Here is a 15,738-nt window from a genome sequence, read left to right on the forward strand (position 1 = left end):
GGAAAGGGAAATGGCAGAGGAAGAAGAGGAGGAGGGACATGGTCAGTGAGCAGGTAGACATTACTGGTATATGCACTGGTGGATCTAGAGGGGTCCAGGGGTCAGGACCACTACCTGTATAACTCTCATCTGTTCTGTGACAAACTCATTTCTGCAAGAGTGAAGACTATGTTGGAAAGTGAATTAACTAGTTGGTATCAATACTTGAGCAGGGACGATGCCTGGCCAACTTTATAAACTGATCAATGTTCTTAGACGCTGTGACTCCAACATTTTCTTATGTCGTTTACTGGTAAATTGGTTTGCACATTACCAGTAACCAGTCGAGGTCGAGTGGTCGTTCTCTGGGCCGTGATGTACTGTAAATCGTTTAGATCTTTAATGAGTGCAGAGCATCGTGAGGGGCTAACGCTCATGCACATCAACAGGATGTGAACATCGAGCTTGAAGAAACTATTCGACAATTTCTAGCAGAAAAGAATGCCAGGAGATTGTCCTACGATTCTGAGTTGACGACGGTTGCTGTTTAGAGTCAGGGAATTCGTGAGAATACTAAATAAGAATGCACCTAATGACCACGCCTATTTTCAAATTTCAAATGGTGACCCTCTATTAAAATTCCTTAATCTGCCCTCGACATGTACACGTGTGTACCTGTTGATAAATTTATGTACTAGTTGTTATTAATGGTCATGAACCTTCACGAGACATACAATGTACAACAACAGATCTTACTGTCAAATGAGAGATGTCACAGATATCGTTTTCTTTCCTCATCACTTAGCATTGGGCACGGGAACAAGCTGGCGACCGACATGTCCCAGTTTAGGAAACAGTCGAACCGCATTCTGTGTAGTCATCTTCCAGACTTCGTCGAACGACACTTGCTTGATCCTAGCCACTTCTCTACACGAAATCTCCAAATTACACGGTTCGTTCCGTGTCTGTTTGATTGGTCCAAGCGCCGGAGAATCCGTCTCGAGCAGCAAATGATCGAGAGGTACCTGCCTTACTAGTTTCTGCTTCTGTTCCGATCGAACAACAGACGGCGGTATCGAGAAAAAGTAACCGACGTGGACGCCTTCCATCGCAACTGACGCTTTCCCATCAAATGCATGCATGACAGCATTTCTTACTCCCAATGATTTGAGCAACTGCAATGTTGGCCTCCCTGCAGAACGAGAATGAACGTTGAGCGGTAAACCGAGATCCATTGCCAGTTTTGCCTGCTCAGTGAGCACATAACGCTGAGCGGCTTTGTCATCATCACTTTTCACAAATCGTGGAGTGAAGTCGAGTCCGACTTCGCCGATTCCGACAATCTTCGAATGCTCTCTCCTGATAAAATCCAAAACAGGTAAGACCTCTTCAGTCGTCACACTACGCTCATTCCTTGTACTCGCATCCGATTGAACAGGATGAAGACCCAAACATGGAGCCACCAGATCTCTATGTCTCTCACTCAACTCCAATACTTTATCAAACTCTGATAGAAACTCGGGAACAACAACTATAGTCGATATGTTAGCCGAGGCAGCCCTGGCAAGTACGTCCTCTAAATCGTGGTTGAAATCTTCAGCTGCCAGGTGAGCATGGATATCAACCATGTTGCAATCGGTATGAATGAATATCAGAACGAGAGTTAATCACCACTCCAAAGCAACGTTTGAGAAATATCACGTTGAATTCAAGCTGTAGAGCTTCAGAGCCAACAGAGCCACAGAAGAAACGTCTTAGCTGCAAGTTACTGTCTTTCCGGTCATATGACTGGACACACGGGTCTTGAGTCTTTCCATGGGTAGGACTACGTTAACGCACGTTATATCGACAAAGACTGCGCGCTGCGAAGCCTCGTACGCCAGACCACATGTTTGTGTACATAAAACCACCACGTGCACTACTACAAATGGAGATTGACTGCAGCTGCTGATGTCTTCAAATAGACACGTCACACAGCTGCATCAGTACGTTTGCATTCAAGAATCATACAGTAGTCACACTGTTGAATAAATCGTGTGAAGTTGAAATCAACTTTAATACAAAACTAATTCATACAACACCGAACATACATAATTACACGTATCTAATCATAACTAACTTAACGAGTCCAACTGCTGCTGTACAGTCTCCAGCTAAAAATCCAAAAACATCACAATAAGAGACCAATAACGCATCGATATTATGCAATGACGCCGACCTGCTGATAGAATTCAAACAACTCGTCGTGTGTGAATTCCATTCGAACGCGTTCGCTTTTCATATCCTAGAAATGACACGCATGTATACCACAAGTGTTTGGATATGGTCACCGCAATGTTTCGTCGACCTGCTGACTTCCGGAAATGACAAATTCAAACATGGCGTTTGGTACCTTCATCTTGCTCTTGCTGGCTTGAGCCATTTCGAGGTTGAGTCTCCAGTTGACTTCTTCTAACTGTGTGGTAATATAATAGTTCAGCGTTCCATAATTAATTAAGGATTATGGTACAACGTGTTCAACCTGTTTTGGGTAGAAGCTTCGCTGCTTCAGTTTCTCAACAACATCTTTCATATTCGCCGTCCAAATCTTCACTATGACTCCAGCCTAGCCATACAAGCAAATGACGTAATGTCCTAGCATCAGAGCCATATATATATATATATATATATATCCGGCCCTGCCTAGCATCAGAGCCTTATTATAGACTTTGTTTATAGTCCAGCAATTGCAGTTTGAAACAAGTAGTAACTGTATTTGTAGCACCGGAAAGTTGTTGCTATGATTTTTGACGAATTTTCGAAGATGTGTTTTTGGCCTAAAATGGCGTCCAAAATCCAATTGTTGCAACTCTCTCTCCACGGCTCTGCCTCATGTAGCCGGACCCTTTCCCACTGCGTCATGGGTCTGGCTATGCGAGACAACTAGCATGACAGGGCATGTCGATGTGTAAGGGTAAACACAGGGTTCTACATGAATGTTGTGTGTCAGTGAACATTTACAAGACGAGAAACCATTCGGTGTTTGGTTATCTCTCTAACTTTCATTCACACTAAAGCATATGAAACTGGCCATAGAGTTCAATGACTAAAACAATGATATTTGACTGTCCCTGGTGACAGACAATCCATTAAACGTGACTGTTAAAGTCACCACACTCTATCGTTTAGCACTAACGCCCTGCAAAATTGATTGCATATCTATGCAATCAAAATAGAAGGTTAGTCTGAACTACAGGCAAAGCTGGATATGAGAGCGCTAGATATTAGCGGCAAATACCGTGAAAACAAAGCATATACGATGGTCACGTTCAGAACATTCTGTTGACACGCGCTAAGCTATGAGCCTCGCTACCATCAAAATGCTAGAAGTCACTCGCAAGACGTTGAGAAATTATGCTTGTGCGTTATGAAATGGGTGTGGATACGCATGCAAGTCTGAAGGAAACAACTGCACTGCATTTGTAGTCTGTGTGCTTGCACTTATCATGTGACCATGTGATCATGGTATGTGCTCTGTTTCCATACTAATATGTAGCGATCGTATGTTCAAATATGCTTTGCTGTAAAACGTAACCTACTAGTCTTGCGTAGCCAGACCCCTTTCCCGCGTCATACTTCTGGGCAAGAATGGGTCTGGTGAACAGCCTTTGATGTTGCTGTGTGCTGCGTAGCCAGAAATCGGCTATCTAAAGACCGGATTTTGTTTCTTAAACGCTTCACTAAAGACCAGGTTGGTACACATGCAGTGCAATCCTAGCTCAAGTAGCTTTTCTTATTTCATAGAGAACAACTCAGAGACTACAGCTAGAGTCGTTGCTGTGTTGTGAAATTGGTATGTCTACAGCAGCAATTAAACGCGGCCACGGGAATGTTGGCATCGACAGGCTTCGATTTCATGCAGGTATGATCGACTTCGTACGTAGCGCGTTGTGTGTGCTCGTGTCATAACGGAGACTGAATGCAAACATACTAGATGGATGCGAACATACTCGATGCTGTTTGCTGTTTGCTGTCCAAACTGACCACAGACAGTCAGAGTGAGCGATATCTGGAAGGGGTTTGGAGCTGATGTCATCGAAACAAGACGAGTCGTCTTTCTGTGTTTGGGTATCATCTCGTGTATGCTTTACATTGAGTACGTTCGCATTCAGTCTCCGTTGTGACACAAGTGCGTAGCGTACAACGTCGATCATGGCAGACTGCATGAGATGGAAGGCAACATTCCCACGGTGGCGTTTAATTAAATTGCTACTGTGACATGCAGATTTCACAAACAGCAACGACTATAGCTGTACTCTTTGAGTTGTTCTCTACGAAACAAGAGAAGCTACTTGAGATAGGATTGCACTGCATGCATACCAATCTGGTCTTTAGTAAAGCATTAAAGAAACCAAATCCAGTCTTTAGATAGCCGATTTCTGGCTACGCAGCACACAGCGACATCAAAGGCTGTTCGTCAGACCCATTTTCGCCCGAAAGTATGACACAGGGGAAAGGGGTCTGGCGACGCGAGACTAGTAACGTACTAATCTAATTAGTCCAAGTAGGTTACTAGTCTAGTAGGTGAGCAGTCAGAACATTACGCACACGTGTGTGTACATTCATTCAACGATAAATTGACATATTTTGATGTTGTTTTAATATTTGAATTTTATAAAGCGACTCGTTTTCTGACATTGTTTGCTTTCGAACGTTTGAAATCGGTGAATCTCTGTCGGTCATCTTATGCGGTTGCGTGTGTGTGTCTGTGTGTTTGTCTGTCTGCCTGTCCGTGTCTGTCTGTCTGTCTGTCTGTCTGTCTGTCCATTTATGTGCGTGTCTGTTTGTCTCGTGTGTGTGTGTGTGTGTGTGTGTGTGTGTGTGTGTGTGTGTGTGTGTGTGTGTGTGTGTGTGTGTGTGTGTGTGTGTGTGTGTGTGTTCATCCGTCTGTGTATAATTAGTTTATTCGACTAATTATTAGAGACTAGTAACCTACTTGGTGCCTTCAACCTGAGGAAAGATGACAAATTGGTTTGCGCGTGACCCAGATTCTACTTCAACAACGAGATTGCAAAATCGCTCCCATACGTTTTCCTTATTTGTAATGGTGACTACGCTCTGATATCCAGCTTTGCCTGTAGTTCAGCCCAACCTTCCATCTTGATTGCATATAGTATGCAATCAAGTTTGCCCGGGGCGTTAGCGCTAAACGATGGAGTGTACCTTTAACTGCTCTTTCTATTGTGGGATACTACACATGAATGAATGGAACTAGCTTTTAAAGTACTGTTTATATACAGAGATGGTAGATAGCAGACGTATTCATAAAACTGTAGAAGTACTCTCACCTTTGCTTCACTCAAATGAACATTCTGTAGCTGCTGCATCAATACAGATGCCTTAGCATTGTGATATGCAGCCTAAATAACCAGTGCAACAAACATGCGGATGAATATGAGATTCTCAAATAATTACTGTACCCTACTTGCTGAAGCAACACAACATTATGGTAATTAAAATTATCTAACAAACAACCACCAACATAGACTCGAGTGTCCAGCTGGTCATCTCCCCCCGCAGCGGAGAAAGACCGACTGGAGACCATTCGCCACTCAAAGGAAACCACTGCTCTCTATCCTCCAATCAGGATTTTACACGTTTGGTTAGTGTTTGTGCATGCATGTGTATTCACAAAAACTGCTGATAGCAATGCCCGTCGCTTTGGCTCTCTACTAATGCTTTGTAACTGAGTAGTTTTACCGTCTGATATCACATTTCGTTAGCGTGTGAGCTACACCTGCATGTCGTCTTCTCTTTGTCTTCCTTTTCGTACTTGGAGGACTAGGCAGCGCATGCAAAACAACTTCTAGTCCCTCACGGTGTCATACGTTGCATGCATTGAACGAGTAGACCATCTACAAAGCGTAGTATTTGCACTCAACGCAGGGCGACGTGCAGAGCTATGATTTGCGTACATTACGGTCGACCTTTGGTTGGCCTCTGTGGTAAACTTTGAGTCTAGCGCTCTTAGAACGAGAGACAGACAACAAGAAGAGCTGGAAAGAGTCGACATGTTGTTTGTAGACTTGGATGGCACGTGTCGAGAGTACACGTACTTGCGTCAGAGCGAAATTACATTACCAAAGAGCCAATAGTGACGTGCATCCCTATTGAGGATGCACAAACATTAAACGGCACCCTGATTGAAGGAAAGAGAGTTGGCAGTTTGTTTGAGTGGCGAATGTCTCCAGTCGGTCTTTCTCTGCTGCGGGGAGATGACCAGCTGGACACTCAAGCCTACCACCAACATGCATACGACATGAACAATACAAATGCATTGAATTTTTATAATTCAATCACACACGCACGCGTGCACACACACACACACACAGACACAGACACAGACACAGACACAGACACACACACACACACACACACACACACACACACACACACACACACACACACACACAGAGCAGACACGCAATTAAATCTAAAAATGTCACTTATCCATCACCTGTTCAAGAAAAAACGAAACTGTTTCTAAAACCAACTCCAAGTCCTTTGCTTCCAGTCCAAATACAGCTCGCAGCTTCGCCTCTTCCTCTTCAGTGAAATTGCGTTCGTCCTGCACATAAGTCACGTGACCACATCGTTCCTCGTTGCCGTTGCTATTCAAACTATAGAAAACGTCGTAACGCATTAGCTTACTCGTAGATGAAGCTTCTGAACAATACGCGTGACGAGGAGAGAAAATTTACTGTCATCGAGGCCACTGATAAGTGAAGCAGCTCTTTTTATGCTAAATAACATTGAAAGCATTAGTATAAACCAGTCAAATAATCAACAGTTTATAAAACCTCTGAGTTTCGTTGAATAAAAGCTGAGAGGCCATGTTGACCTACTGATATCAATTAGCGTAACGCGCGTTAGTGATACCATTATCAAAAAATTTATTATCAATAATAATATATAATAATTACATAATAAAAGGAAATAAAGATGTTCAGTGTGTATGGAAAAGGTTAGCTTGCACTACATCACCACTTGCCGCTTTTCTAAATTTATCACAATTAATTTAATATCAACCACTCTTAGCGTGGGTTGACTAATACCAGATACATACAGTACCGAATCTACAAAATTTCCTGCATTAAAACAACCGCTCTAAAGAAGAAAATACCATTGCATCTACATGCTAAGCATAATGTCCTACTCGATCAAGTAACCACATCATTATCATCGACAGGCGGCGTGTAGCTGTACGATCCTATAGACACCTGTACAGGATACAGCGGCTGAGATCCATCGGGTCTGACCCGATAGGCGGGCGGATATGACACTGATACTTCATTCGAAGTATCCACAACATGTGGTACCGTTTGCTGAGCGAGACGCCTCTGCTCTCTTTGCTGGGTCCGACTCGGCGGGCCCTTCATCTTCCCTTGTCGCATACCACCACACTTGAACAGCCAAACGAGAATAACAATGATGATAATCGCGGCAGCAAACGTCGCCACGAAGTTCGCGATCACTCTGGCTGTCCACTTCACGCCGTCGTCACCGGGTGATTCACTCGTTGGGGTCGACGTGGTAGTCAGGTGTACAGGCAATACAATTGGGCCTGTGGGTGTGTAAAGCCCATAGCCGGTTATCTCGCTGCAGTCTAATCCAGAGAAGCCGACCGAGCACACACACTCGCTCTTTCCTACACGACAAACACTCAAACGACCACACGGAAACTCAACATCTCAAATCTACCTTTCGTGTTGACTCGACATGTTCCTCTGCTGTTGCAGCCGTTGGGGCAACCGTGTTGAGCACACACGGTGTCATATGGTGGACAGATTAGACTGCCACTCACTGGAATGCCGCTTATGACCACATGGATGTCGATAATGGCACCTGAATGTGAGCATGAGTAGGCAGTGTCCATTACTTGAATTGACATTGAATGAGAAGTTGAGTAGCAGTTTATTTTGTAGCAGCCGCTAGAGATGTGATCGAGATTGAAGGGATGGAGAAAGGTGTCGTTGTAGGTCCAATGAGAAGCAAAGTTGACGCAAAACGATTGTAACGTGTGCTGCTCCTAAGGAAGTGGAACAGGTGGCATTTGTGTGACTAATAAACATGCACACACGTGCACACACACAGTGACAAACACACACACACACACACACACACACACACACACACACACACACTGACACCAGACACCAACACACACATGCACGCACACACACACGCACACGCACACACACACACACACACACACACACACACACACACACACACACACACACACACACACACACACACACCCGAAAGTAGTTCCATTTCAATCCTACAAATGGATTCTTGCAGTCATGAAACTGACGATAATCCATTCCCGGCAGTACTACCGACTGAAAGTACGGACATGAACTTGTCTCTTGATCTGCACCTCTATAGTACTTCCCATCATTCGTAGAAACATATCCAGTTCCATTATACAAACCTCCAAAGTAACTCAACGGAGACAGAGTGTCATAGCGATTGAGATTGCTGCGAGCAAGAAAGCGATGATCATACGTGCACCGTGTGAACGACGCTACACTGTCAACGACACTTGAGAACGGAAACGAATGAAACGGATGTCGCACACGATTTCCACCATTCGCTGCCAAAATAAACTCGGACCCGGCTCCCCACTGCATCTGCTCAACATCGACCACTGCCGACCAATTCTTGGCAAGAAGCATCTGCTCACTTTGCACGACTGCCGCATTTTCGAGTGCATACGCCAAGCAACTGCCATTGGTGAACGTACAGCCAAACTTGTTACCCCATGGTAGATATCCCGCTTGTGTGTAGCTGACACCATACCATCCGGTGTCTTGCAATAGTGCCAACGTTATTGATGAAACAATTGCTCCGGGTTGAGGGTCTGAGGTCATCAGTTCGCCCAACATGAGTCGTTTGTTCCAGAAGGAGAAAGCGTCGTTTCCTGTTGATTCCAATGCAAGGCCTGTAAGGTCGTTGCAACCAAAGTGATTTCGGGCTTCTCGAACAACAGTTGGTGTTACGATGAGGTGATCCGTCTGTGATATCTCTACATTCTAGAAGACAATGAGCAGTGTCAACAATATATTACAAAAACTTTGTAATTAAAATACATAATTAAATAAATAATTTGGACTTACTGCATAAAGCTAAAACTGTGTGTGTGTGTGTGTGTGTGTGTGTGTGTGTGTGTGTGTGTGTGTGTGTGTGTGTGAGCATGTGCATACTAGCCACTAATTCACTCTCTCTCCACTGTCCAGAATCATAACAGCAAATCAGTCTCAACAAAAAGCAATCACAGAAAAACAATCAATTACTAAGCTTCATAAACAACAACAGCAGCCTGACTAATAAAAGCACAACTGTTTGCCAAGCACGAGTCTACCCTTAGGGTCTTTATTATGCAATAAGTAACAGAAACAACTTCACACTTATTAAACAAAACAACCTAATAAACAATACCATCACACTTCTACGGGCCCTCACAGACATGCTCATATAAAAATGGAAACAGGTTTGCTTTGTCTCTCATCTTCAAATATCGAATCGCATCAATCACAGAATAGCAACAAAACCGTCCAGCTATCACAACACTCACAATCTCATTTCATAACACACACAGACACACACACAGACACACACACACACACACACACACACACACACACACACACACATGAACACACATACACATGAACACACACACACACACACACACACACACACACACACACACACACACACACACACACACACTGTGTTCAGCAATTGATCGCATGTGGGGCAGCAAAAATAACAAACAAGAATTACTTGTACAGTACAACACCATAATTGTCTAAATCAACTCAACTAGGCACCCTAGCACATTTGTTTCTACTAATAATTGCACTAATGACTGGCACCTGCCAAATAATTCAATAAGCACATATCAGTGGCTACACTATGAACATCTTGTAATGTAAATCATTATGATATGAATGTCAGCACCCCTGAAAATTGTCAAAACATTAGAGTTACAAGTGGGTATGATGGTGTATCATCAATAATGCTACAATTCATTGCTGCACAGATACTAAACAAGCACTAAAAAGATTAAAAACAAAAACAAAAACAGATAAAACACAAAGTGCATTCTGCTGCCACAACCAGACAGAGCAAGTACTGTATAACGTGCCATTTTCAGTGTTATATTATTTTCGGTAAATTCGGTGTGACTTTTCTTTACCTAAATTACGATAACACCTAAAATTTTCTAAGTTCTGTACTTCACGTGCAGAAGGCACCGATAGAATGGAAGTAACCCGAATACTTCACAAACTCCTGGAAGTTTTGTGCACAGCGATGAGAACTGCTTGCTTGGAGAAACAACAAGCCCTTCCAGATCAACCCACAAATGCAAGAGCCAAGGTGCACCATGTTCATGACACCATACGTAATGGGCAAAACGGTACTAAATCTCATGTGATGCCCAAATCTCTTCTAGTTCTGCCACACCAAATCTGTGCCTCGTCTTACCGAAATTAGGTTACACCAAAAGGTATTTGCTGCTGAATTACCAAATTTTAAAACACCGAAAACAATACGTTATAGAGTAGCTACAGGGTGTCTCATTCTAAACTCAACACAAGTCTACTGCCTGCCTCCTTCCTACCAGTTACACCCAAGTTGTCACTGAGAAAACCAACAGAAAGCCATTTTACTACACTGTACAAGAAAACCTTTAAACAGACAAGCAAAGCGAAAACCCAAAGTGCAAGCTCCGTGTGTTCATTAATTAACTTGTTGCAGTAAATGAAATCAAAAAATGATTTAAAATCGTCAAAAATCTGGTCTGAGTTTGCTCCTTCGGTCAGTTTTGTGTCCTTCAAACTTGACTAATGTAGAGAGAATGTTGTTGACAACACAGTCATTGCAAAAATGTCATATAGAAGTGAAAAAAAATTACTTAATAATTCACTGAAATAATTTCCATTCTTATAGTTTTCTTTATAAATATTATTGTCAATAACCGTAAATATTGCAACCCAAATACTAGAAATTAGAAGCAATACAAAATTGGAACATATGAGGCCCTACATACTGTGAAACCTTCCATCATAAATTCATCCATAAAGCAATAACAAAACAAAACTCTGAGCATTTCGTTTCCCACCCAAATAACTATAGACATACCACTGACTCTGTAGCCGTTACCCAAGGAGTCTTACTGACACGAATCGTTGCAGCTGACGCAAGCTCGGAAGGTTGACCCAGCACACTCTGAAGTATTGGCTTTCCGTTATCATCTCTTGGGGTTAGAGGGATACCATCGGAGTCTCTGTAATATGGAAAGAGCTCTGTCCGAAACCCCAACAATCTGATCATCTCTCGTAAAAAGAGACTGACTTGATATTCAAAAGCAACGAGACTGCTTCTAAACGCACCAGGGCAAATATTAATGTTTCCAGCTATCGGACGATTGTAAGTCAGATCTTGGCTACAAGGGACAGACGTGTATAATACATCAGGTGAGCGACAATTAGAATCATTGACTGCGGTCACATAGAGAAGATAATCAGTGTCAGCTACTCCTGATCCTGTCTTCGCTTCCTCACAATGTTGACACTGTTGACATCCCGTCACCCTCACACACCTTTGACATTTCAGATGTTCATCCGGGACAACCTGATGTCCACACTTTGTGTAGTCTGCGCAAGACCCATCACAGTACACACCGCCCTGCCATATAAGCTCACGACTAGCTAACAAACAGTCGCTGCGCAACAAAATGGGCGACGCCAAATCTTCGCGAGTCACATCAGTAAGAGTGCGAAGTAGCCAATGGCGAACTGACGGCAAGATACGGGAACTTAACACGTCCCTCTGATCTCCTAACAAGTTGGTCGTGACGCTTGTGTCTACAAAGTGCGATAAACGAAAACTAATTCCTGACTGGTTGGCTCCTGGCAATGCGTATGAAGTCTCCAAGAACAACAACACTGAGCAAAGGAAGCTCAACAACCGGGTTTCTTGTCCAAACGCACTTCTTGTTTGTAACGTAGCTAATGTCATCGTTCGTCACAGATCTGGAAGTGTGAAGAATATCATCAGTATGAGGACGAGAGGGCGCGTGACGGTGTCCAGTCCCAAGCAACGAGATTCCTCTAGAATTGCGCCTGCGCAGTTGTGCGTGTGGGTGCAGACCAATCTTTTGCACACCCGGCAGATCAGTCCGCCTATAAAGTCTCTTGTGCACACAACATCAATCAGGAAGTAGTAAGGACAAAGTGACTACCAGCTGTCATATAGTTATGTCAATGTCTGTCTGTCTGTATGTCTGTCTGCATTTTTCATATATTTTCATAAATGAATGCTACTACAACCAAACTATCTAAAATGTTTCAGAGACCCAATAGAGTCAATAAAATCACAAACTAATGTACGCGTTTACATCACTAGAGCTCATAGATCTAAGGCGTGACAGTTTCCTTGCAATAGTCTGTCTGTATGTCTGTCTGTGTGTCTGTCTGTCTGTCTGTCTATCAAATTTCATATATTTTTATACATCAAAGCTAATACAGGTGGTCTATGTCTGTCTGTCAGTTATTTGCAAGTCAGTTGCAAACTATTAACCTAACTGACACACTAGACCACTGTAACTGCATGTGGTGTACACTTCGATGTGCATCTTTCATATTCTGGATCTTGTTTGCTACACTGTACATACCCATTAACTATACCATACAAATAGAAAAATTACATTTCAATTAAAGTTAATAATAAATAATTGTTTTATATTAGTTAATATTTATACACTAACTTAAAGCAGAGTTGGTGTCAGCTTGCAAATCTTGGATCATAGTGTTGTACGTGTCATTCAGGTTTGCATGCACGTATGCTCTCAAGATCTGCAAGCTAGAGCACGTACCCAAGAATACTGTCACTGTTTTGTCTACATTTATCACCACAATATTACAGTAGAGTGAACATTGTTTACAAACAAGTTCAAAGCCAGGCACCGCATGGGCTTCATTATAATATTATCACCTGAAGCCTCTTGGTCTTGGCGCGTCTGTTCAGTACGACTATTAGAGCTGATTGACTTGCTAAGCACCAACCGTAAACGAGAAACAGCTGCTTGGCCCACGGGAGAAATTGAAAGCACGCATGTCCCAGCAATGTAGAATTAGTGCAGCCCCCTGCAATTAAATTATATAAGTCCTCCTGGCCGGCCTAGGCAAGTTTGGACGTGTTTTTAACTTGGGTACAGTGTAGCGCTCGTGTAATCTCGTCTGCCAGTCTACTGTCTGTTCCCCATAAGTGTGAACTTTGAAAATCTTCAATATGTCCTGTTTTTGGACTTTCGCAGTGATCCCCGTATTGGTATGGTTATTACGGTGTAGAAACCGCTAGGTCTGGCATTTCTGTTTATCAAATTATCTAAGCTCTTCCTACAAAGGAAACGGAAAGATAAACTCTTACATATCAAGGACAAAGGGCAATGGCTACTAACTAATCCTCTTGTAAGATCAGCAACTGGAACCATTTAAGATAATTGGTGTAACATGCAGCTCTCGTCTAGGGTTCAGCACTATTAGTGCTCCCTTTTCATTATATATATAGTACAACACCAGAAGTTGTTGTACCAATTAACCAAATTAATTGACAGTCACTGTTAAATTTTAATGTTATTTTAGATAACCGCCTGTTGGATGTGAGCAAATATTTACTATAGAAATTCACATACATTCCTACAAGAAAGGGCGTGTTTTACTTACTTATCACTTACCTGACTAAACTTGAAATAGCGTTTGAAGGTGTTTATAGTTTCTAAACAAAGTCTATTTGCACTGGTGCAACTTCTAGTTATTAGAAAATTTCTCTTCTGGGATTCAAGCATAAAATATAAATTATTCTACACTAGAACAGCCCAAAATGAGTGTATTCACATGAGAATTCTAACTACCACTAGGATACAATTCATTACACACTTTTGTGATGTACATTAATTAGACAGTCTTTAGCTAAACTCAAGCGCAGTTGCCTAGCCTGAACTATTTTAGTGATGTAAATTTTGTTTGTTTATTATTATTTTTTGCAATTTATATTGTGTTTAAAACCCCACCCAAAATCGAAATGTCCCAACTAGCTATTGAATCCAAAACCATTCTTTGATGTATCCTTCTTGCATTGTCTCTAGAGTGAGCTAACAAGTTGATTTGAAATACCTGACTACTTCTGCCGTATTACACAGCTTCCAATTTCATGCTATAGAACTTGTTAGCTATTGAACAGTTCCACAAGATATGAACAGTGCCACTATATCTTGTCCGAGGTAAAGCTGTAAATTACCTCTTCATTGATGCAATAGCGTAATGTAATAGGTAAATAGAAGTGCCCGTTCTCCTCTAGAGATAGACAACAAAATTATAATTATAAGCTACGGGAACGGAAGTTTGCACTGCCAAAAATATCAAGACAGTCTCGTATGTAACACTTCCGCGTGGAAAGGAAGACAGCAGTTTGTTCCCCTGTCCTGCAAAGGTGAACGGTTGTAGACTACACTATAGGTCAAGCACCTCCTCTCACGTGCGTGAAGGCGATCACGTGAAGTCGCACAGACAGCTAATTTGCAGACAAACTAAAAAAGACAACCTAAAACAAACTATCGTTAGCAGAGAATCCACTGCAACTTACAGGCATCTATATAGAAGTGTACGCAGGAGCCTACTAGCCTACAGCCTATTGCCAATGTTTGGTTAGCAAATATAGCTCTAGATTTGCTAAACAAAACATTGCAATAAACATGTTGGTTTCTAGAGCTAGCTACACTACGGATTATGATCGTACAAAGACCTATGGTAGTCTGATTCGTAGTTGTCCATCATTCCATGCTGTTTCCACTAAATCATGTCGTTGTCATCAGTAATATTATATTGTTATCTAAAAAACAGACTTTCAATAGTTAGAGATCTGACGTTGAAGGATTCTGAAGACAGAGTACAGATGTACATGAGTTATTCAAACTGTAAATAAATATAACCAAAGATCTTAGAAAAACACAGTATACTCTGCAGTTGCATTGTCCATGAGTATTGTTTAGGCATAAATGCACACACTCTTCTCCTTGCACTGATTCTAGAGCACCATGCAGTCAAACATCATAACACGTACCTGACCATCAGCTAGAGCCAGCATACCGATGTTTAGTCGGAATTCTTCGTGTCACAATCTTACTGAATCGACTCTATGTCCGCTTAGAAACGCTTTCCCTACGTAGCTACTGTAGCATTGCTAGGACACCAACAAAGTCAACGACAATTGACACAAAATTAGACAGTAAAACGTTAGATCAACTAAATCATATCTGAAGTGACTGCAGAAACCACCAAGTAACTACACATGTCTTCCATGGCCAAACTCAGCTCTGGCCATCAAGCCTCAGACCTATACAATTCTAGTAGGGGATATATGTTCCTTGCATCTGCATGTCTATAAACGTCTGTCTAGGTCCTAAAAAGAGGCAAAGATGAGATGACGACAGTAACGAAATGTCACCATCAATTTCTACTAGCTCAACAAATCTTTCCTAGTCTAACAATTGCAGCTGGCTTTCACAAACTTGACGAAAATAGAAACGCTACAGAAACAATGATTCCACGAACCTTATAGTTACGCGAACAACGACTAACTATGTAAGCAACAAAGTGGAACCAACACTGAACGACAAGCAGAGGTCAAGGTGACCGCCTTCAGCAG

The 15,738-nt window shown here is 42.3% G+C and overlaps 3 protein-coding genes across 3 annotated transcripts; all 3 read right to left on the reverse strand.

Moving 5' to 3' along the window:
* Nucleotides 1-391: 391 nt before the first annotated feature.
* On the reverse strand, nt 392-1,751 carry LOC134192161 (putative deoxyribonuclease TATDN3). Its single transcript, XM_062660860.1, has one exon. The coding sequence runs from the start codon at nt 1,605-1,607 to the stop codon at nt 777-779; it is 831 nt and encodes a 276-aa protein (XP_062516844.1). The 5' UTR covers nt 1,608-1,751; the 3' UTR covers nt 392-776.
* Nucleotides 1,752-2,016: 265 nt separating this feature from the next.
* Nucleotides 2,017-6,874, reverse strand: LOC134192214 (COMM domain-containing protein 10-like). The gene is made up of 8 exons (XM_062660918.1): nt 6,819-6,874; nt 6,670-6,760; nt 6,476-6,586; nt 5,307-5,378; nt 2,501-2,584; nt 2,327-2,434; nt 2,198-2,263; nt 2,017-2,132 (listed from the first exon to the last, which is right to left on the reverse strand). Exons 1-8 carry the CDS (start codon nt 6,851-6,853, stop codon nt 2,094-2,096), a joined length of 606 nt encoding a protein of 201 aa, XP_062516902.1. The 5' UTR covers nt 6,854-6,874; the 3' UTR covers nt 2,017-2,093.
* A 28-nt stretch (nt 6,875-6,902) lies between these two features.
* Nucleotides 6,903-12,149, reverse strand: LOC134192236 (leishmanolysin-like peptidase). The gene is made up of 4 exons (XM_062660951.1): nt 11,173-12,149; nt 8,280-9,056; nt 7,720-8,047; nt 6,903-7,666 (listed from the first exon to the last, which is right to left on the reverse strand). The coding sequence occupies exons 1-4, from the start codon at nt 12,049-12,051 to the stop codon at nt 7,179-7,181; spliced, it is 2,472 nt and encodes an 823-aa protein (XP_062516935.1). The 5' UTR covers nt 12,052-12,149; the 3' UTR covers nt 6,903-7,178.
* Between the last annotated feature and the right edge of the window lie 3,589 nt (nt 12,150-15,738).

The sequence above is a fragment of the Corticium candelabrum genome, chromosome 16 (assembly GCF_963422355.1).
Source record: "Corticium candelabrum chromosome 16, ooCorCand1.1, whole genome shotgun sequence".
Lineage (NCBI taxonomy): Eukaryota > Metazoa > Porifera > Homoscleromorpha > Homosclerophorida > Plakinidae > Corticium > Corticium candelabrum.